Raw genomic sequence first — 23,384 nt, forward strand, 5'->3', positions numbered from 1 at the left:
AAGGCTGGGCTAGAAAGCAACACAAGATGACAGGCTGTTTCTGACTCCAGTTTGGAATAGGGTCAGCAGGAGGAAGAGGATCCAAAGCGTACTTTTACTCCTTTTATATATCTAAAGATTTTTCTATCTGTACCTGCTTTTTTTTCTCTTACCCACATGTAAAGAAGTTTATCTGTTCTCAGTGTTTCCCTTTATGCTCTTTCCACTTTTTCTTTTGCCCTCTTGTTACTGTGACCCAAGCCTGGGAACAATGATGTTCAATCCCAATTACTCACGGATTTCTTTCCTTCTGTTGCTGAGAGCTCTTCAGACTTTAATACTGAACATAACTCAATTTTCCTGGATTTATCCTAGTGTACAAATTAAAGATGCCATGGACTGTGATAACACTTTCAGTTATGGATAGCTAAAGCTACAGTCCTAAAGTCATATGACCTACATACAAAATGTAAGTGACATTTACAGTAGACTTCAGTACACATAAAAAATGTCTTACCATCTGCAAATTTTGCTCCTCGCTTTGCTTTCACGATTATTAGTAAATAACACTCATTTGAGCAGAGAAAACCAATTTGCCATGCTAAAAATTTCCCGTTTGTTTATATTCTTGAACTTTGTTTTTCAACTACTCTTTAATCAATGATAGTGCTTACCTCTGACTGACTTCATTTCCTTTATAATCTTGTGGATAATCTTGTCAAGACCTTTCCAGATTTGATGTATCAAAAGCTGATTTTTCTGTACTATTTTGCTGGCACACCCTAAGAATCCTCATAGACTAGCTGTTGGATCATGACAGTCCTTTTCCTATGCCATTTTACCTGTGTCCTCTGCACCACCATCACTCATATGCATTCTTGATAAATGTAAATTATAAATTTATTAGAACAAATTCCTCTGTCCTTTCTGTTGTCTCAGTTCAGAGCTTGGAGTAACTTTGGATGCCTAACCTAATAAGAAGTTGATCTGAAAATCTCTTTTGTGGCCCTTGCTTCTGTATTTGTCTGTCTTGGTTATTATTTATTGGGGCTATGTTATCATTATTATAACAAGCTCCACAGCGGAGGTCTGACATTCACTGCAAAGCTGTGGGCAGGTGACCAGAAGGACAGTGGAAAAGATTGCAGCTCAGCCGTGTGGTGCTTTCAGTGGACCACATAGGGAAGGGTGCTTTGGTTTTGCTTTCTTCTAGCTGTGCTTCTTGGCCACCCCATTGGGAGAACTCCACAGCATGGACGAAGGAGACTAAACTAAAAGGGAAAAACCCCAAGCAAGGTAACAAGAACTGAGTGCTGTGAGGATACACAGCAAGAACCAGTTAAGGTGACATTTGCTCTCTCTGGAATAATTTGTTTAAAGCTTTTTTGCTTTCATGGAAAAATAAGAATGTAAAACCACCACAGCTTCATCTCTGATTCTAGTTCTGGCAATAGTCGGGTGGATAACTTGCAGGCCCCTGACAGTAACTTTTAATAAAGCGTTTCACAAAGTAAATACAAGCCAAAGAAATGTCACTTTTTGGTTCTGTGGCCTGTCTAAGTCTTTGTTTCAGGAACATGATGTCCTAAAGACAGGTCATCACACCCACTTTTTCAAGTGAACTTTGAGCTAGTTATTTAGCCCTGGAAGAGAGTTGAACACTAGCACGCAACCAAGTCCATGTTTTAAAGCTTGTGATGAGTAATATTTATGCAATTCCGATAACACAATGTTAATTAAATGAACTATGGATCATATGTGATCTCTAAGCTGTAGGCTATCAGAGAGAGATAGGTTGCTACTATAATTGCAAAAGATGAGCTGACTGATTAACTGCAAGGTCTGAGGATGAAAAACAAGTGTCATTTTTGGCTGTTTGCGTCAATCCCTGAAATGCTTTAATTTTCACTTCACTGTATGTTTTCACCTCGTCGTGTGGCACGTCAGGCAAAAATGCTGAAAGTCAACTCAAACGAAAAATAAAAATGGTGCCTTCTCCACGTGCCCACACGGGCAGCTTTGCCTTGGCAGAGCCCAGGCACTGGGCACTGCGCCCACAGGTACCACGTCCTCTTCCAAAGCAAAATTCTGGCTCAGTCCAGGTCCTATCCATCACTTCAGTTTATCTGCTGGCTCTTCAAGCCTTTCTTGCGCTGCGCCTTAGCAGAGAAAACACACCGCTACCCACCCTTCTCCGTTGCGCGCCTTTCAGCGTTGCGTCTCCCAGTTTCTGGGGCTCGCGCGTGGGCTCTGGCGCGGGCCGGCCGGAGCCCGCTCCAGCGGCCGGCTCGCCCTCACGGCCAGGCGCCCGCGGTGCGTGGCACCGCGCCGCCCGCCCTTCCAAGTCTTCAGTTTCACAGGGGCAATGGCCTTTTCTCAGTTTCACAGGGGGGACGGCGCTCTTCGCTGCGGCCGAGGGGACAGCGGCGCTGAGAGCCCGGGACCGTGTCTTCATGCTGCGGCTGCTTCGGCAGGAGCTCGCCAGGAACGGCACCGCCGGCGCCACGACGGCGGCGGTTACGGCCCAACGGCCCCGCCTGCGCCCCGCCCCCGCCCCCTCGGGGCGCCCTGGGCGCTCGCGCCGCCCCCCGGCCGGGCGCCGCCGCCGCTCCCTGCGGGCCGCGACGCCCTTCCCGCCCCCGGCGGCGGGGCGGGGCGGAGGGGGGGGGCGCGCCGCGCCGTGCCGTGCCGTGCCGCGCCGCGGCAGCCAGTCAGCTCGGCGGGGGCGGGCGGCCGGGGGAGCAGGGTTTCTCGGCCAGGTGCTCGGCGGCGGCTGTTAGCGGCGCGGCGCGGCGCGGAGCCGGGCGGCCCGCGTTGCCGGCATGGTGCAGGAGGAGGGCCCCGGGGAGCGGGGGGCGGCCGCGGTCGAGGTGGCCGAGGTGCGGCTGTCGCGGCGGCGCTGGGCCGTGGTGCTGCTCTTCAGCAGCTACTCGCTGTGCAACGCCTTCCAGTGGATCCAGTACGGCAGCATCAACAACGTCTTCGTGCACTTCTACGGCGTGAGCACCTTTGCCATCGACTGGCTCTCCATGAGCTACATGCTCACCTACATCCCCCTGCTCTTCCCTGTCGCCTGGCTGCTGGACAAGCGGGGCCTGCGCCCCATCGCCCTGGCCGGCTCGGCCCTCAACGGCCTGGGCGCCTGGGTGAAGCTGGGCAGCTTGAAGCCGCACCTCTTCCCCGTCACTGTCCTGGGGCAGGTCATCTGCTCCCTGGCGCAGGTCTTCATCCTGGGCATGCCCTCGCGCATCGCCTCCGTCTGGTTCGGCTCCCACGAGGTCTCCACCGCCTGCTCCATCGCTGTCTTCGGGAACCAGGTAACGGGTCAAGGCCACCCGGCTCGGGTAGCGAGGGCTGTCGCCTGGAGGAGACCAGGGGGCAGCTAAGGGGACAAGAGCCATCCACTCTACCAAGGGGACAGAGGTATGTGGCCTGGAGGGCAGGAGCGGGGGTGAGAAGAGTCTATGCAAAATTTTCCTTGAGAAATGCAGCTGGGACCGGGAGGAGGAGGAGGGATGTGGCCTGGGTTTGGCTGTGAGGTGACTGGGGCAGGCCAGGTGAGCAGGACCTAAGTCTACAAACGTGGAGGCAGGATGGTCTTGGGTATGGTCCTGGCTTTGGACAGGGTTTGGACTTGATGTCTCCCCCAGGTCCCTCCCAGTTCGATGTCTGCGAGTCACTGGCCTAAGGGTATGACTCTAGCACAAGTGGGTGGACCAGAGGGGAACGGGTGGTGCTGAGAAACACGCTGGAGGCCGAGGGTCTTGCAGACCCCAGACCTGCAGTTGCATCTGAGTTTGACAGCATGACAACTGGATGGGACAAAAGAGAATAGCGTCTGAGTACTGAAAAGAATACTTGCGACTGAGCCCTAGAGCAAAAGGGCTTTAGCACTGCTCTTCCTCTTAAAAATAAGGTACTGAGTTTCTACAAGCAGTTGCTTTGAAAAGAAGCAAATCTTCCATCAAGCAAGGAAGAGGTAAGCTCACTGGGCGCTCTTATGTCAAGGCAGGGCAGGGAGGTCAGTGTACACATTTGTTCAAGCTGTAATGTTCTTTTCTTGTAGCCAGGTAGCCAGCTGAGAGGAGATAATTTTTTCACAGCTTTTGAAAGGATCAGGGAAATTGTTTCTTGACCCTTGCACTGCTGATCTCTGTTGCGTGAAGCAGATAGAGCAATACTGGTGGCATTGTGGTGTAAAGTAGATAGACTAAGAGTGGTGTAGGGCCATGAGTCTGGCTCTGTGAAGTTGACGCTAAAGGCAGAGGGAAGGAGACCTTGGTACAAGCTGCTGGGTTGGACTGGTGCCCCTTACTGCTTGCAAGACCCCATGTACTCTGCTAAACAAACCTCTGCGCACTGCCCTGGACCATCAGCCTGTGGGTGCCATTCAGATTTGAACAGCTTGTAAGTCAGGCAGTTTCTAAAGAGCTGTTATTCCTTGCAGATAATTTAGTGGGCAGTTCGTTTGAGGTCGTCTTTCGTCCTACTCCAGGCTCCTGTACTTATTTAGATACTGCTGGAGCAAGAAGAGGTGAATGCTCGGGGATAGTATTTGAGGACCTGAAGTCTGTGAAACAGTGTTAGGGAGTTAGGCAGACTCTGGTGTTAATCTTTTGGAAAGAGAAACCATACTTATCTTTCTCCGAGTGAATCTGAACTTTCCTCTTCACTCTTATCACCCAGATTAGTAAGCTGTTTTTTTAATGTATTTTAAATGAATCTTTAGGCGTTTAACTTGGCATGAGCACCCTGCTCACTTGGAAGTAAATAAGTAACTGGGCGTTTTGCTGTCAGATTTTTTTTTTTAATTTATTCAGATGGAGTTACTCAACAGCGGGCAAAAGAAATCTAAACAATGAAGTTGTTAGCCTGTGCCGCGTGTGTATGTGTCATCCTCATCATCCGGAAAGGAGCATGTTAGTTTAACAGTTGTGAAAGGCAAACTTTGGCTAAACTTTTGGTTCTCTGCACTGCTCTGGGCATGGCAGTAAGACCTCAGTTCAGTATATAGTCCTTGTTTTGTAAGTCCAGACCGTTTCTGGAGGATCAGAGAAGTCAGAAATGGCAACTACTGAAGGCAGGGCGTACTCCATAGGAAAGGACCTATTCATTTCTCTCCCTTAATCAATAGTCCTGAAGTGCACAATTAAAGTTCATTACATGCATGAAAAATAGCTACTTTGTTTAGCGATGATGTTGGGTAAGGGGAAGAAACGGAGGCTTCCTTTTTTTTTTTTTTCCTAACTCTATAGTTAGAAAACTGTATTTTAGGGAGTGATAGCAAAGGGCATAATATAGTGGGTTTGTAATTGCAGTATACCGTTATGGCAAATTATTCCCTAGGCTCGTTCCTCTACAACTATTTGATTTTCTTTTCCTAACCACATCACTTAGTTATGGTCTGAATTACAGACCCTCCAGGTGGAAAAATCTATCAAAGATATTACAGATTACCAAGTGCTAACGTCCTTATCTGGCAGGAAGTACAACCTGTTACATGAAAGAGCAGAACAGGGTGACCGCTTGTCTGTTTGACATACCTGCCTTCTTTATGCTCCTATGCGCTCTGCAGCCGTAAACAGTGCTGTGCTGAGGGGAGTCCTGCCCCGTTTGCTGATTAATGTCTGCTGGAGTGCTGCTGCGTCTGTTGGAGTGATGACGGCTCTGGATGCCACTACTGCTTACTGAGTGATAGTAACCTTCAGGTTCAAAGTTAGTCCTAAGGAGTAAATCATCGAATCAATCAGACTGGGTGAGATGTTAAATATCTTCAAAATCCCAAAATAGAATATCAGATTCTCCTCGCTTCATTCTGGTCATGTTGTGTTAGCTGTGGTATCTGAAGCGGGAGGAAGGGTTAGACTGACCACTCTTGAACAGATGCTGAAGAGTTTCTAGAAGTGAAGAGTTTGAACAGCTGCAGAGGAGGCTATCACATTCCCTTGTTTATCCACTGCTCGTTTTCATTCCATTTTATGTTTCCTTGATTTAACAGGAAAATGCATAGATTATTCCATTCCTTTTCCATGTCCCTGCAAATGCCCGTATGGGTAGGGTATAGAATGGGGTTTACGTGCAAGTGGATACTCTAGCATTAAAATTTTAATGTTATTAAAATATTACTAGTATGTCATTGACTTGAAATACCAGGAAAAATCTATACAGTAACATTTCTGGAGGCTGAATTTCTAAGGTAAAGAAATAGTGTTTTGCAGAGTTTGCTAATGCCCTTGAAATGTGTTTGAATTTCTATGGAATTTGGCTGACGAACTTCAGAAATGCTGCCATTGGTGGTAGCGCATCTGTTAAGATATCAACGATTTTGCTCGTGGAGGAATTTAGTGCTGGAGACCTACATTAAGCCCTGTGCCCAAGGTGGGTTGGACAGTAGTTTGCATCAGGACTGTGCTACTTCCATTTCAGTGTATTGATTTATCAGTTGGTGCTGTGTTTGGGGTGGTGGTTCTAACCTAACAGGTTGCAGCTAATGGACTTTAACACTTCTATATCAAAAGGGAAGACTGTCCCCTCTCTCTCTTTTTTTTTTTTTTTCTCCTGGTAAGATGTGGCAACAAAGGACTGCAGTGGAAAGAAACATTGCCCTGAGATCGTAGTGTTCGCAAGAATATGGGCTTGCTAGGGCAGCAGGCTTTGGCTCTTTCTTTAAAATATTTGCTTTGCTGTTTTGGGGGATGAACAAACATAGTGCTATGACACGATGGAACTAATACGGTGGTGGGGATATTTAGTTAATAGGTTATGTTCCTGAGGTTTTTTGAAATTTATAACCTTCAGCCAGGTACCAGAATTCTTTGGCTCTCTGCTTCAGCTCCTGTGGCACACGCTGGACCACTGCGCTTGGGCCAGGCTCGCTCGTGCCTGTCTGTTTTGAGAGCACCTCTTATTGCTGCACCTCCCTGTTGTCACCTGATGAGCAAATTGCATCAGCAGCACACAGAGAGGTGTATAACTGTTTTGCTGGGGCAGTGGAAGAACATTTGTGTTTCTGTGACTTTGTATTACTTTGCCACCTGTGTGGTGCTAATTTCTTGATTGAAATAGACCCTATTTCTGGCTCTTGCCATTCTGACAAAAGGGAAACAAGCAGCTGATGGTCTTGGAGTAAAGATGTAGTGGTAGGAGAGTGGGTATATCATTCTGCTGTGATTTTGACTCTCATTTTTTAGCAGTTGGTGTTGATGTGGACTGGGAAGAAAGAATATTTCAGCTTCATGTTCATCTCTGTGGGGAGAAAGATGGGAGAGCTTGCTGAGCTTCAGGTGGAGCCTTTCCTCGTTCTGATGCAGCTGGGCTGCTCCTGTCTATGACTGAAGTAATTCAGGACTTCCATAACAGCAAGTTCTGCCTCAGGCTGCTTCTATCTGGAGACTGGTGGGAGTGCGAGTGTAGCAGTGATTAGCTAATGGCTTTTGAAGTGGAGAAACAGGATGATAAGCCATGAATGAAGTTCAGGGAAATGCTCTCTCTGCTGGTAGGTCATTTCCTCTTGTGTTGACTTGGGAGATGGAATCTGCAGGGAATGGGATGGTCATTTGTGAAGAATCAGGTCTGCAACACCTGAATGTATGCAGTTGCTTCCATGCTGGTGAGTTTGCAGCACACATGGTGCTGTGTGTGTGCAGCTGTTTGATACCTCACTGCTAACTCTGTTCTGTACCTTTTGCCCTTCAAATAAAGCAGCAGCTGAAATTCTGAGTGTTGTGGAAATGGATTGTGTCCTGTGGGGATTCCTCTCTTCAAGCAGACTTCTAGATCTCTTTGGCCGTTCTGTCCCTGCTTAGGGTCTCCTATTCTCTTCAGATGAGATCTGATCCCTGTTAGAAATAAGGACAGGTGGTGGTCTGCCTTGCTTCCCTACATAACCTGGACCTGTGTCTCCTAGTGTCGTAGCTGTTAGAATAGAGAAGATTTTACCAAGGAGCTGAGAGGAGCTTGTAGTGGCAGTGGTTTAAAGTGACGTTCTCCAGTCTTGGCTCCCTTTCTCTGCTGTAAAAAAGGCCAGGGTGGATCAGAGCACTTGGATCACATGGAGTGCTCTGTGGCCAACTCTCCGAGATCCTGGCTGTTGGTCAGTGCAGGAGGGCGTGCTGACCAAATAGCAACGTGGCTTTCCCAGGAATGCTTAAGTTTCTGTAAATGGACGCTGGCACCTGAAATGAACTTTTTTTACCCGTTTCGTCTGATGCTCCCTTCCCAGCCATACACCAAAGGCAGCTTCCCCTTCTCCCTCACAAAAGCAGCTTGCTTTCAGGGTATGTGCTGAGGAAGTTGCATGGGAGTTAAATGAATGACTGCAATGTTTTTGTTGGGAGGGGCTGCCCTATGGCACCCTCTAGCACTTGCCCTGTGGGAGCCTCAGAGACAGGCAGTGTTTTGTTACTGTATTAGGTCTTTGACCAAAATATTAATTGCTCGCTGAGGACGCCAGCAGCTGCTGAGGTAGCTGTTGAAGCTGAATCCCCTCTTCTTCATTGCTGTCTTTATCTCCTGTTGTTATTTTGCTGCCTTGCATTTCTTTCCCAGAAAACTGGGGGAAGGTGCATTTAGGGCTGACAGGCCCTGGATGACTTGCACAGAGCAACAGTGGCATTGCATCATATTGAACAGTACAAGGAGATGCCACCAAAGCAGAAGTATGGTGAGGAAGGGAGTTTACTTACAGAAAACTGTGGTTATGGAACTGCAGTTGAAGAAATGCATTATCTCCCTCGTCAATGGAAGAAGAAAAAAAGACCCCAAGTCCTAGCTTGTCTCTTCACAAGGCCAGGATTACAATTTTTTCTGTCACAAAAGAAAGGGACGCTAAGAACAGCTTAGGTCCTTTCTGCTTCCTGAACTGCTAAAGGAAAGGTGACTAAGCTGTGGTTTCGAAACATGTTAGTGTATTCCTTTTCTGACTGTCTGGTTTTCAACAGGCTTTTATGGATTTTAGTATGGCTGTTGGTGGTGTGGAAGAAGCATATTCTGGACAACAGTGCATATGGAAATATACTGGGTAGGACCTGGTGGCTTTTGCCTTGCACAGTTCTTCAGTTGAGTAGCATCAGTTCTATTGTAGCCCCTTGTACAGAAAAGTAGCTGGGACCTATGCTGACAGGAAAGAGTTGGGAAGTTGATGTGCAGTAGGAGTTATAGGGTGTGAGAAGGTGATGCTGTCTGCTCTGCACTTTGTGGTATGTCTATGTTTCGAGCTTGGTTCAAAGTTCCTCTCCCTCATATACATCACGTAGCAGAAAGGAGAGCCCTTCTGACCTCCTTAATAAGGACTAACCTAGTACAGCAAGAGGTGTATTATTCAGATCTAGCCAACTGTAACTTCCCCCTCCACCTGTCTGTCAAATACATGCCATTTTGCCACTGCAGGTTACATTCTGCATCTTTGCACTGGTTTGTACTAGAGGATAGCTAATGAGGGCTACATGTCATCCTGCTCTGTTTTCATCTGTTACTGAATGGCCGAGATGTTGCTGTTCCTGTCTTGTGCTTTTTGCCTGTAAGCTTTTTGGGGAGACAGCCTGTTAATTTGATAGGTTGTGGTGGTCATCTGAGATGGTAGTTACTGGAAGAGCAACAGTTGCAGTGTGCAGGTTTGCTCTGTTGATGTTTTCACTGAGAACCTTTGCTTCTGGGGAGATAATATTGTCGGATAAGTTCTCGTCATTCTAGTTGGAGTCTGACAGGACTTGCTTTAGGTCTTGGTATCTGAAGCCACTTGCGTTAGAATTGACTGTAATTTAATAAAAAAAAAATTCTGAAAAACATTTCTACTCTTCTGTCTGGAGAGAGGGATATCTTGAGAATGTGAAGCCCTTCAGACTTGGACGTACCTGGCAAAAAAATGATAAGTCTTGCAAGTAAATCAGTGGGAACAGCAGGACTAATTTGTTAAAATAATTAGAGTATCAATCATTTTCTTCCGAGGTATGGTAGTCTCTCTGGTTGTCCAGAGGGTACCTCACCTCCATGTTCCTTGGATGATATTGATGTGGGGAGTTGAAGGTAGTACTGTTCTTTATAAACAAATGGCTCAGAATTGGTACAGCCTCTTTCCAGTGGTTAGTATTTCCTGCCCCATTGCTTTCTGGGACAGTGGAGGAGGCACTATTAGAACCTGTTCAGTGGGATATAGAGGGGTAGCCTAAAGGAAAATGGGTTGGTGTGACTCTTAAAAGACTTCTGGTCGTGCAGGATGTGGGTGGTATAGTGTGGGGTGTCCTGGGCATAAGTAAAGTGTTGGTTTTATTCACACTTTAGAACATTGAATTTGATAGAGTTTAACAAATGTCCTTCAGGGAGATCTACAGGGAGTATTTAGCCTCTCCCACTTCCTCTTCTCCAGGCTCATCTGGAATGATGGTGGTATGTTGTGTGTAAAAGGGATTCCCAGGTCAAAATGAGTTTGGCCATGTTAAAAAGAACTCTCTTGGGAGTTTAAAGGTAGAATAGCTGCACTGCTGTGTTGATAAATGGGATGAGCTCTCTTTGCTATCTGAGAGCTGGTGAAGCCTGTGATTTTTTTTTTTTTCCAAAAAACCATTTCTTTGGTAAGGTACAATGCATTAGAACATAGGAGCATCTGGACTACATCAGGACAAATTTGTCGGACAGCTACTTGGCCAGTCAATGGTCGGTGACAAGCGCTAAGGGAAAGATGGTAAGAAGGGAGTGTATCCTCCTACCTCTGAAAAGTCTTGGTTTGGGAACTTCCTGAGATTGTGTGGAGACTGTAGTGTCTGAAAAGCCCCTTGTACTGGGTTTATCCACATGTAAAAATCATTCTTTTGATTGTTACAGTTTCTGCAAACTTGGCCTACAGACTTTCTGGCAGGTTTCCTGATTCTGCTGTGCTGTTAAACGTTTTGACCTCCCATGTAAAGTTGTTCCTCAGCCTTTTTTGGCCTAATTATGATTTTACTTTAGCATGGTACATCTATGCTGTCTTCTCTTTTCCTTGCTTGAAAGAATAATATCAAGTTTTTGAGGGTTTTTTTTTTACTTCTAGCAGCCTCCTTATCTTTGCTTTTTAACTATGGTGTTTTTTCGTATTCTAAAATCTTTTGATAATACTCTCTACACCTGTTCAGAGCTTCTGATGCAGTGTCTTTTTGCAGTCTTAATACCACTTGCGCTCAGAACTTGCCTGGCTGGCAGGTGGAGAGCAAGGAGAGTCCCAGTGCCCTCTCTTGTGTGTCTGTACCTCTGCCCTCCACTCCCATACACACACACACAATTTCTTTGGCTTCTTATTTTTAATTTCCTTTTAACAAGCTTCCTTCTTTTTAGGCAGTTCCTTCTTGAAAGTTAAATATGCTGTAGTGACTTGGAGGGTTTTTTTTAACCGCTGCAAGGAAGCTGAATTTAAGTGCAGTGCAGAACCATTCTGTAATATTGATCATAGTCATGCTGTGCTGCTCTAGGCTTAAATCAGGAGTTGTGCCTCTGTTTATAGGCTCTCGGCAGAAAAGAGTATTTATGGAATCTAAATATGCAGTCTCTGCATCATGCCTGTCATGACATTTATCTAGCCTGCAAGGGCATTGTTGAAGCTTCTCACTGTTGTATTTTTCTGCCTTTGCAGCGTCTCCCCCCTGCCTGCCCCCCCCTTTTAAAAAATACATTTCACCTGGCCATTCTGGTTTGGTTGTCTCCCTGTCAATGTTCTTGCTTACTTACAACATTTTTTGAGCTTCTATATTCCTGTTGCTGACTCTTAGTTTTCTTTAAAGTAGAGACTCACCCCTCTGTCAATCAATGCATGTACAATTTTTCTGCTGATGCTGTGCTGCTTATCTTCCTTCAACAGACTTCAACAGAATATAAACATCTGAACTTAAATTGTACATTCCAGTTTTTCCATTTCAAGATTGCATATATATTTATAACAGCGTATTAGCCATTTGCTCTTGGTTTTGTTGTCTCTTCTTGTTTACACTTGAATCTTGAATCTGATGTCTGTCTTTTTAGTCTGCCATATTTTCCCAGCCCTGATGTGAGAGGTGTATAGAGAAGGGAGAAAAGTTATTTTTCCATTGTCTGAGAAGCCTTTAAACTTTCCAAATCTCTAGCCATGCTGTTGTCTGTTGGGGTGATGGTGATCTGGTCATTGGCCTGCTGAGAACCACGCTAAAAATCTCCTGATGAAAGGTAACACATCTGCTGTGTAATGCTCATCATGTTGTTGAGAGCCTGTCTTAGATGCTGAAAATGCTGTGGATAATCCAGGGTCTGTGAGTATTTCCCAGAAAATCTTAGGTTTTAGTCAGGTCAAGGGGCCTCATCTTCCTAGGGCTGCTAACATCATTTGCCCTGAGATACAAAATGTGGCTCCTATTGCTGTGATTGCTGGGATTTTTTTTCCCCCTGTTCTGGTGGTCTTCTTTCCCCTCTTTCCACTCTTCTAGTCCTTCTCAAAGGTTTAAGAAACCCTTAATGGATAAAAGATTTCCTTCTTTTTGGAGGGGGAGGAGTGGGAGCAACAGTGAGGACAACATTCTTTTATGGTCAGAAAGAATGTACTGGTCTTCTGAGAAGACAAGAAGAGTGTTCAAGAGAGCTGAGTAAATCTGTCCCCCTTTGGATAGACAATAACTATAGAATTTCCTAGAAAAGGATTTCTGACCGACTTTCACAATTCTCAATATCCTTGCTGCTAGGTACATTAGATATGTCCTTTTTCAGATAAGGAAAACTAGAGAGAGACCGGAAAAAAGGGTCTTGACTGTGGTTCCAGAAGAAACCCCTTGGCAGAGATCAGACTAGAGCGTGGGTCGTTACTTCTTTCCTGTACTTGTTTTGCTGCAGTGCAGCAACCCATATGAAGAGCATGTGATTGCAGGGACTAAAATGTTTTTGTCTGGACTTGTAAAATCACAGCAGAAAGCCCAGAAGCAGCTAGCACAGGAGTCCCGTCCTTGATCTTCCTTGTGAGGGCTCTGAGTACTCCATAAAGCTCTGCTGAGATTACTTTCTTCAATCTGTACAAATAAAATTCAAGTCCTCCTGTTTACTTCCCTTCATTCGGGAACATTCAGTACTTATCTTAAGGCTGGATGGGGTCTGGAGTTGATTGCCATGGCTAGTATTTACTGAGATGCCTGGAGAATCCAGTTCACTCAGTGAAGAGTAGGTGTGGAGCCTCTGGCATTCAGGCTGTGTGGGAGCTGCAAGCAGGCCCGGGGCAAGGTCTGGCAGGTCGGATGCTGTGTGTTAGTGTAGGCTCCCCAGCTGCAGGTAGGCTCCTCTTCATGTGTAAGTGCTGGCAGACCTTTCTGATCTGAGGTGTTCCCAGATAGGTGGGAAAGTTATGGAACAAACACAACCCCAAATCTAGGTCTGTTTCTTGGGAACAAAGAGCAAGCTGGGAGGCTTTCAGTGTGGCCAGCTGGACCTCGAGTAGTGGCATGATACTTTCATGACATAACAGTGTCAGGACATAACATCACAGGTACTGATTGGGCTGGGTCTAAGCTGAGAAGGTTTTTTTTTTTTTTTTTTTTTAAGACTTTAACGTTATATACAGTCAGAGGCTACAGGCAGCAAATTTACCTTCTCCCTCCAATGTTTTTCCAAGAATAAAACAGTGATAAGACAAAGGAATGATTTCCAGGAAGGGGTTTATGGACCTTGTTTGGGAAAGGGTGGGTGGGACCTGACTGCCTTTGATATGTAAGGCTTGGTTGGACTCTTCCCCTGAACAGGAAGGAGCAATATTGAGAGGGTTTTCCTCAAAGCTTGGAGCCTTTGGGAATGCTAAGGAAATAGTACTGAAGTGTCGTGTGGCCTTGTCCTGGGCTGAGCAGGCAAACTGGAGCAACAAGGCCAACTTTTCCCAAAAGCCAGCCAAAATAAATTTGCTGCAGAGACAAATAGGCTTTTGCCCCCTCGGTGTGTTCTCTTTGAGCATCTGGGTTTGGTGTAGTTACCTTTTCTTTAAAACTACCGGCTTGTTTCCAGTGAACAGAGAACTGGGAGGTGTTGTAAGTTAATGAAAATCAGAGCGTAAAGCCTTTGAGCGAACTGATCATTGTGCTCACTGGGAGAAAGGCGAGTCTTTCAGGTGAGGAGGCAATGCAGATGAGATGGAGAGCAAACCTTACTTACTGTAATGAGGGGTTGGGGATAGGCCATGTCAGAACAAAGCCATGCTCTGGCAAGTTCAGTCCTGTGTCTGAGGCTGTCTGTGCTCTGCGGGCATTCGGAAGGCTTGAGAAGCCTAGCTAGTGAACGGTTATGGGACACTGGTCTCTGAAGTTTCCTCTTAACCTCCTTCAGTCCTTGGCTTAACTCCTGGCGACGGCAAAATTTGTGTCTGTCTTCATTTGTCTGTCATTAAATGTCTGAATGTTATTCTCATTCCAGTAAGTGCCCTGGCCTGGCATGGCAGACTGTAATCTCTGGTAACTTTTCCCACCGGGTTCCTGTGATGTCCCAGTGCTGAGAATAAGCTCAGCACTAATGTCTGGTGCTGTCCCAGTGTTCCCATAGAGGGTACTGTCTGACACCAGAGGAGATGGCTGGAAATGTTTGAAGGTTACTCATTTGTAATCTAAACAGGGCCTCTGAGTCCAGTAGATAGCTCTTTTTGAATCATAAGCATTCTCTGAAATCCACCAGCTGAAAGGAGAAAGAGAGAGCTTATGGAGATTTATCTGGGGCTGGTTGTCATGAGCCAATTTTTGTCCCAGCCACCAGATGTGACACTTGAAACATTTGTTCTGTGATGTTGATCCTTGCCAACGAGTGGGGCTTCCAAAATGAGTTTGTCAATGTCCAAGAAACTTGAAGGTATGACAATGGAAGTGCAAGGCATTTTTGTTAGAAGACAACCCATGTGATATGTCTGCGCTTGTGTCTGGGATATAGGGCTCCTGGGTCATTGTATTCTGACATGCTTAGAAGATTTTTATGGGCAGTGTAGTCTTTGCTTTTCTTAGTCCTTGCTTTCCTTAGCTGTAGAGTAAGGCTAGTGACACTACTTAACTCTTTCTAGGGACTGTGAATACATGGAGCAGTACAGAGCCCTCCTGTAGGGCAGCAGTTGGCTAACAGTGCTGTCTTGCTGCTGTCCAGTGATCAGGGAAGGATGAAGCAGTATCCTCTCCAGTCCCATGTCCTGAGACCACCAGTCATGGGGTTGCTGATGGATTCCTATCTGTCTCACATTTCCTATAAGGAAATGTCAAGTCCATGCTATGGACTTAGTTTGAATGTTTCCTCATGTCCATGTTTTGCATACTCTTACCTCCTCTCTTAGTGTGAGGATGAGAGCAATGGTTCTGTAGAGGCTGCATTGGTATAGCGTGAATAGCCCGTGTGGGTGGGGGATGGGAGGGATATTTCTTCCTGCTGGTCTGCACTGGTCCAGTTAGCACTGTTCCAGCGCTATGTGCGCTTTTCTAGCTCCAGGCAAATGGTATGGCCTGCAAAAGAGATTTGGAAATCTTTGTTTCAGGCAGGCATGAGAATGGCTGCATTAGCTGCCTGGTATCTGTCTGTCTTGGGTACTTTCTCTTTCCTTCCACCTAATGGGAGCTCTTGTGTGTACCTTGTCACTGTCCGCAACAATAAAATCTGGCTTAAGCCAGAAAATGGAAAAAATAAGGGTGTTACTAAGAAAAGATTTGCTTTTGGCCCAAATAGGCCAAAAAGCAATTTCCCCAAACAGGGGAAAGTGTGCAGAGAACCTCTCCGAGACAAGCAAGAGCTGAGCTTGAGTGTGGCTTTTTCTCTGATGTCCTAGAGGGTTGGAAGTGCTGAGAAAGGCCAGAGGCACAGGTAAATACACTGCTTGGGAGCTAAATGCTGATTGCAACACAGCTGCGAATAGTGAAACAGAGAAAAGTGTGGCTTTTGTAGGCCTTCTCTTGTTTTTAGAGAATTTCCAAATGTGCAGAGTGCACTTTGGCTCCTGCTTTATGAAAAGAGGGGTGTGCTCCTAAGCATCAAAGCAACCATTTCTTCTCTCTCCCCCTTGAAGGTGGCACTGAAGGTCTGTGCCACTGTTGGACTCGCTTGTCAGTGTGGCAAAGCCTGCATTGCTGCAACACCCTGTCCTCCTGGAGAAATTGCTATGGAGTGAAGAGCCCTTATGTCCTCACTAAAGCACGTGTGCTGCCACTGCAGGAGCTCCTCAGCTGGACATGTGGGGCTGGCTTGGCACAGCAGAAGCCAGACCTGCAGAGATTTCTTTTTGCAGCCTTTCGGAGCCAAACATTTTAGCCAGCGGCAGCTGTCAAGCCCCATCACACGACCTCAGGATTTAGCATGTGTGCTGCCAGTGCTTCTTTAGCTCTCACCATGATCTTTTTCTAGGCTCTCCTGGTCCACTGAGAAAGGTGTGAATGGTAATACAGTAAGCTTTGTCTTGGGAGAGGGCTCGTTAGGGAAGAGTGTCATAAAATGGCTGAACCAGATTACCATCTCACTTGTCAGGAGCAGGCAGGGTTTTGGCTTGTGCTAGCCTTTGCACTTGTCCATCTGGAAGGTAAATTGGTTTGACTAATCAGCCTAGCAAGAAAGAGTGGTGTTGTTTTCCTAGTCTCATTTTCTGCCATTTTTAATGAGCCAAATCAGATTACCAGTTGATCAGATCAGCACCAGAGCGGATACAAACTCAGCAGTGGGATGTGTGTAGACAAGAATGTGCATGTGGAAGGGCAGGAGAAGCAAGACTTCCACTTTGATGGAGGCAAATGTTAATTCTGCTCAAGCCTGTTGTAAAACCTTGCCTTGAATATCCTGATGATTGTGAGACAGATGCGGGGAGCTCTTTTGCAGCCTTCTAGCTATGGGTAGTTGGCTTTTATCTCTAACTCGTTGGGTTGTTAAGGAGATTGAACTTGGAGCAGACTCAGCTGAGCTCTTACAGCGCGAGGGAGGGTTGCGTCAAGGGGCCGAGCTCCTAGGTGGTTGCAGTACTGCAGTTCCAAGTCATGCCTCTGTGTGTGTCCCCTTTTTCTCCTGCTCAGCTTGGTATTGCTCTGGGCTTTCTGGTCCCTCCTGTTCTGGTTCCCAATGTGGAAGATGAGGAGAAGCTGGCCTACCACATCAGCATCATGTTCTTCATGACAGCAGGCGTGGCAACAGCCCTCTTCATCCTGGTTGTTATAGGTAAGGAGGTGGGAGCATGTGTGTGAAATTGAGTGGAGCTGAGAGCATCAGCCTGTGTGTGAGGGGCCTGTGTGCTAGGGATTGGGCCAGGGGAAATCATCTGGGGATGGGTCCCAGCACACAGCTGTTCGTGTTGTGTAAGACTACATCTTGCTGCTCCCAGCTCCTGATGAAAGGCACATGTAGGAGGGATGCAGAGAGTGGTGAGTAAGCCTGCCAAATCTTTTATTGTGTCCTTTACTGACGTAAAACCCGGACATGAGTAAGTCCTTTGAAAGGCAGCCTTGGAAGCCTTTCCAGGGTCATAGACTTCTTGCCTGCACACAGGGTGGTGGGTCTTGGGTCATGCCTTGGGCTGGTTACCTTAAGGATAGAGAAAAGGAGGCAGGTTATATGGCATCACAGGAACATGCTGTTCCCAGGGGAAAGAAAAAGGAAACCAGTTTTGAGTGAAGGGAAGAAAATATTAAGGGCAGAAGTAGGATACTAGAGGTGCAATTCTGCTACTCTGCATGTAAAGTGGAAGCCAGATCTTTGGCACACAGATTGGTATGCTCACCAGAGAGCAGGGCTGGTCTGCTGAACTCTTTGTAATTCTTTTCATAGGCCCCTCTTGTTAGCTTGTTCATGTCATTTGCTGGCTGAGTGAGATGGAAACTTTAAAAATGCTAGGGCAGAGAATAGGCGGGGTACAAACATGGCTGTCTAGCACCGAGTACAGTAGCATCACCTCTTACTGGGATTCCTGAATGGTACTGTAATGCTAATTAGAGACAGCAGAGAGCTTGGCCAGGCTAAGAAGAGCCAGGCTTGAAATAAAAGCTGGAACAGGTCAATGCTCCCTAAGCGCTGGGCACTGGAGGGCACTGGGCCACCTTTATCTGCTTGCTTTTCCCATTCCCATTTGTGTCTCCACACATTGCAGCTGGTAGTCCTTTTTCATACAGACCAAGGTATTATTAGTCCTGCAAATTCTTGTGCTGCTGCCAGACACTGATTACACAAAGTGCTAATTGAAGGCAAGGTGTTTTCCCAGTGGCAAGAGTTATTGCTGGTGTCTCCTGCTCCTGGATATGTTTGTGCACTGAGATCAAAGTTTAAGGATGGTGGTGTGTTTTACACACTTGGTTCTAGTAGCCTACTCTCTTGCATGGCTCTACCCTCTGTGTGTGTCCAAGCTCCATGGTGCGCTGTTAGAAACAGGTCTATTCTGTGTGTTTTCAGTCTTCAGGGAGAAGCCCTTCCACCCTCCAAGCCGAGCTCAGGCCTTGATCCAGTCAAGACCACCAGAAGAATATTCCTATGTGCAATCAATACTCCGCCTGCTCCGCAATACCAACTTTATGCTGCTTATGGTCACTTATGGTAAGGTCTAGCTATTCCTCCATGCAATTATCGTGGCCAGACACGCTTAGTTTCTCCCTCCCTCTCTGTGCTGTGCTGGTATGGTAACTGGCTTGAATTGTTCTAGGAAAACATAAGAAAGGCTGTGCTGCCACAGACCAGCGGTGGTTCTAGCCCAGTAGTCACTCCAACGCTGGCCGCAAGCAAACGTCTAGGGAAGAACAAAAACAGGGCAAGGATATAGAGGGCATGTGCACTGCATATTGTTCTCCCAGCTTCTGTCCATTTTCTGTTCAGGGGATTTCCTCAGCCTGTTGTGATTTTTCTAGTAAGTTAGTAACTTGCAATAAACTAATCAAAGTGCTTATCTAAGAAAGATATAGACCTGTGTCTGAGTGCAATTCACTGCACTGTTGGAGCACAGACCAAAAGATGCTAAACTTCTCAAGAGAAGTGTGTGGCTGCCAGGCATCCCAGTGGAGGTCATGTGAAGTGCGTAGGTGCACCAACTGCGCTGGCTTCTTTGGAAATTCCCATGGCAAATGGAAGGGAGGGTTGGAGACCAGCTGGGTCTGCTACTTGCTTCTCTTTCTTCAGCAGTCTTGGTCTGTATCTCTGATGGCAGTGTGATGTGTTGGATAAGTTCCTGATGCTGAATTGTCACATAGAGAAATGTTTTTAAGTATTTTTCTTTAGCTGAGACAGAGAAAGCCTTTGCTGCCTATGCCCTTAATAGGCTATATTGTAGCCAGATAGTCTGCAGGGGGCTCTGTCCATACTTCCTACATGCTAGCTGTGGAAGGTCCTCAGGAGGGAAGATAGATAGTGGTTGAAGTTCTGCCATTGTGCCAGCAGCTGTGCCTGAAGGAGTATGCACCCCAGGCTGGGGGTTGACCTTCTGGAAAGTAGCTCTGCCGAGAAGGACCTGGGTGTCCTGGTAGACAACAAGTTAAACATGAGCCAGCAGTGTGCCCTTGTGGCCAAGAAGGCCAACGGTCTCCTGGGCAGCATTAGGCAGAGTGTTGCCAGCAGGTCGAGGGAGGTGATCCTGCCCCTCTCCTCAGCCCTGGTGAGGCCACATCTGGAGTACCGTGTCCAGTTCTGGGCTCCCCAGTACAAGAGAGACATGGCACTACTGCAGAGAGTCCAGCAGAGGGCTACAAAGATGAGGAGGGGACTGGAGCATCTCTCCTCTGAAGAAAGGCTGCAAGAGCTGGGCCTGTTCAGCCTGGAGAAGAGAAGACTGAGAGGCCATCTCATCAACGTGTATAAGTATCTGAAGGGGGAGTGTCAAGAGGATGAGGCCAGCCTCTTCTCCGTGGTGCCCAGCAACAGGACAAGAGGCAACGGGCACAAACTGAACCACAGGAAGTTCCACCTAAACCTGAGAAAAAACTTCTTCACTGTGAGGGTGACAGAGCATTGGAACAGGTTGCCCAGAGAGGTAGTGGAGTCTCCTTCGCTGGAGATATTCAAAACCCGTCTGGATGTGATCCTGGGCAATATGCTCTAGAGGACCCTGCTTGAGCAGGGAGGTTGGACTAGATGATCTCCAGAGGTCCCTTCCAACCTGAACGATTCTGTGATATGCAGGTGAGTAGTTAGGTTGGCCAAAGTGAGATCATGGCTTTGTACCTGCTGAGGGTGCTAATGGTCTTCAGAGTTGTTGAAATCCCTTCACAGTGCAGTAGTATCTTAGGAATGCCCCTCTCAGATCATCCTTAAGCTCTACTGTTTTCCATTGCAGCTGCTGTTTTATTTTTCTAGCACCTGATACCCTTTGAGAAAATGGAGATGAAAAAATTCGTCAGAGGCAGACAGTGGCTGAAAGTTCAACCTTGTCATCTGCTCAGTTCATGCTTATGATTCAGGGTAAAGAAAGGGGAAGACATTAGTTCTCATAGGGGAAAGCAAGTCCTGGAGCAGAAAAGAGGTCTCAGTATGAAGAGCATGTTTCGAATCTAATCTCCCTGGGATAATTCCTTCCTGGCAGTCACAAAGGGATCTGGAAAAGCTATTCAGCAATTGATAATTCAGACTCTCTTCCTTCTGGTCTGTATGTTTATTCTGTTCCTCCCTGTGTCAGCCTCATGTCAATCTCCAACTTGACTTTCAGACCTGGCAGCAAAGATGGTGACTGATACTCGGGGAACAAAGCAATGAAACCTTTTTTTTCTCCCTGGCTTTAAAATGGGGACAACTTTTCCTACTCAAGTTAAAAGCTATTTTGACCAAGATTTCAGAAATCTGCAACCACATATGTGCAAGTGAGTAATCCTCCCTAGCTAACACAAAGATGTCTGCAGCTTCTCTTAGCTTTTGTATTAGTTGTGTGAGTGTTGGGGCAGAGAGGGGAAAACCTGCTGCTTGTTCATCTTCCTTGGCTGTAGAAAGAATGGGGGCCCTCAAATGAGGCCAGGTGAGCAAAGGTGTGCAGACCTCTAAAGTAAAATATTATTACCAGTGGTTGCCAACTCTCTTCCTGTGATAAGGCTTACTGTGCTGGAAACATTGGTGGCGCTGAGTCTGTGTTAGTGTGAATGAGTTGTTTCTTAGGAAACCAGCACACTGCCTTTTCCCTAAGGCTTTTGGCATTGCTTCAGTGAAGCTGAGGCATGACACAGAATGAGCATTTATTAAGAAACTCTGAGTCTATTGAGTTGGGCTCTGTACTGGAGCTACATGTTGCTACAGAGAGACAGCAGGCAAGCAAGAGCTAGTAAAGTGTGTGAAGGATCGGTAAGGTGCGAGTGATGAGCAGGCTCCAAGGAGGCAGCATTTGGTGCGATGATGGAGCAGTGAGGAGGAGGCAGGGCAGTGAGATCTCCGTAAGAACCATTGCCCTGGAGGATGATGAGGGTGAAGAAGAAGAAGAAGAAGAAGAGCAACAGTCTGGTGGGTAGGAAATAGATGCTTAGCTACAGGAGACCTGGGTTCTAGTCCAAGCATTAATAAGAGCTCCTTTTGGAGCCTTAGGCAATAAACTTCCCCTTTCTGGTCTCTATAAAATAGAAGAGACGTTATAGAGGAGGCCTCAAAGATGTTCTTAGGCAGCACATTGCAAGTGAACTGCGCTGACTAATGAATCAGGCAAGGCTGGACCTTCAGATATCCTATTCCCAGCTACTAGTACTGGTTTTCTCATCTGCATGGGCAAATGGGCATAGCCCCAGTAGAAACGTCCCTTGCCTGTTTTACAGGCGTTCAAACAGCTGGCCATAATTCACGGGGAAATTTCTTTGAGCAATTGTGACATGTGAAATGCCTATAACTTTTGCCAGCCCTCACAAATGCAAATCAGGCACATTGTCTTGATTCTTAGGATATTTTGTCTGATTCTGGTGCCAGGTGCTGCTGCCAACTCTGCATCTCTAGAAAGATGGGAGCTTGGGAGCAGGGGCCCTTCTTTTTCCTGGAAATCGCATGCAGCTCAAAGCCTCTGTGGAGCTGGCATACTGACATCAGGCTCAGCTGCCGCAGCAGAGTCTGGCTGCCCCCACAAAGCTGCTGTCCTCTTGGCTGGGTGAAAAGCGGAGGAACACAAATGACCAGTCTGTGTTTATGCCTAGCTTTGAGGTGAAGCAGTAGTGGGTAGGGGGAATGTGCAGTCTGTCATATTTCCCGAATCCTGGCACTTGCAGTTTGTGGAGTGTCTCCTACCTCTACTTCAGGGTGCTCCAGAGATGGAGTTTGGGCAAAGCCTATGTAGGCCATAGGCTCTTCTAGGCCTTGCCATAGCAAGCTGTTGGGAAGAGCAAGCTTGCAAGCTTAAGAGGCTGCAGAGTGTCTCTCTGCTGAGGGTTGTTCTTCCTCCTCTCAGGCTGTTGGCCCTGCTGGAGTTCCAGGCCTTGCTGGGTAGCTTTTGGAAAGGATCACATAGATTCTTCCTGCCTACAGAGTGTGTCACTTAGCTTATCAGCCTCTCCTGTCCCCCCCAGCGCATACTTTCAGGGCAGGGACTGTTGTTGCAGGCAGCAGCAGGCTTATGGAATTGCTTACATACGTTCCTTCATCTGTTGCTCTGTGCACATTGCCATGATGCTGTTGAGTGAGCTCTGCTTAGTGTTGTCAGGGACGGCATGTGAAGGAAGTGTGATGTCCCCTCCAGCTGTCAATCTTGCTTCCCCTCAGAGTGTTTTGTGGGCTGTGTAAGTCAGTGTCTGTCCGCTGTCCCGACTGGAGGAGTGGGCTAGGTGCAGGACTGCTCAGGGCTTCAGGCATAGAGGAGGCTCATCTCTGAGGTGGAGTTAGAGCTCAGGGTTTTGTTCACTCTGTCAAAGCTCTGCCCGCTAGATTTCACTTCTGTATCATGTACTGCGATGTTCCTGCTTTTAGCTGAGGCTGGAAGAGGAAAAGTGGGAAGTAGGGACTTGACATGTATTTGGGCTGTAGGATTTCAGGCATCCAAGCCAGAGTTTTTCAACCCATGCCTACTTGTGGAGCATGTAGATGTGTGGACTGCCAGTGGTGAAATCTCCCTCCCTGCCCAGGATCACTGAAGCCTTAAAGAGAAACCAACTGCAAATGTAAATGACTTTCTGAGAAGAAAGTTGAGCTCACTGTTATAGGCCTCATCCACCTGGGGAAGGTTTCTCAGTATCACCCAAGGTGAGACGGTAGCTGTTGCAGTACTGCTACTCCAGCCCCTATGTGGATGTTCTCATCTACTATAAGCAAAACTGTTCTTGTTTGTGCCCCTCGGGAAGGAACTAAACTCAACCGAAGTTGCACATGTGCTGGGACAGTGTCTGAATGGGGCTTGACCAGTATCGCCCCAACGGTTTCCATTTTCACCTTGGGTGATACTGAGAAACCTTCACCAGGTGGCTGAGGCCTGTAACAGTCAATCTAACTTCCCTTTCAGAAAAATAATTACTTTCACAGTGATATGTGTGTGTGTATATATGTGTGTGTGTGTGTGTGTGTGT

General features: G+C 46.9%; 1 protein-coding gene across 6 annotated transcripts in view; it reads left to right on the top strand.

Moving 5' to 3' along the window:
- The first annotated feature begins 2,740 nt into the window (after positions 1 to 2,740).
- Positions 2,741 to 23,384, top strand: part of FLVCR2 (FLVCR choline and putative heme transporter 2) — a 38,241-nt gene continuing 17,597 nt past the window's right edge. For 2 of the 6 annotated variants that reach the window (XM_068946602.1, XM_068946603.1), the window contains exons 1-3: positions 2,741 to 3,296; positions 16,971 to 17,112; positions 18,337 to 18,477. In XM_068946602.1, coding sequence (XP_068802703.1) covers positions 2,802 to 3,296; positions 16,971 to 17,112; positions 18,337 to 18,477 — 778 coding nt within the window. In that variant the 5' untranslated portion in view covers positions 2,741 to 2,801. The remainder of the gene's footprint in view (positions 3,297 to 16,970; positions 17,113 to 18,336; positions 18,478 to 23,384) is intronic. The other 4 variants (XR_011141593.1, XM_068946604.1, XR_011141594.1 and 1 more) reach the window with 3 other exon arrangements.

This window comes from Struthio camelus, chromosome 5, assembly GCF_040807025.1.
Source record: "Struthio camelus isolate bStrCam1 chromosome 5, bStrCam1.hap1, whole genome shotgun sequence".
NCBI classification, from domain to species: Eukaryota; Metazoa; Chordata; class Aves; order Struthioniformes; family Struthionidae; genus Struthio; species Struthio camelus.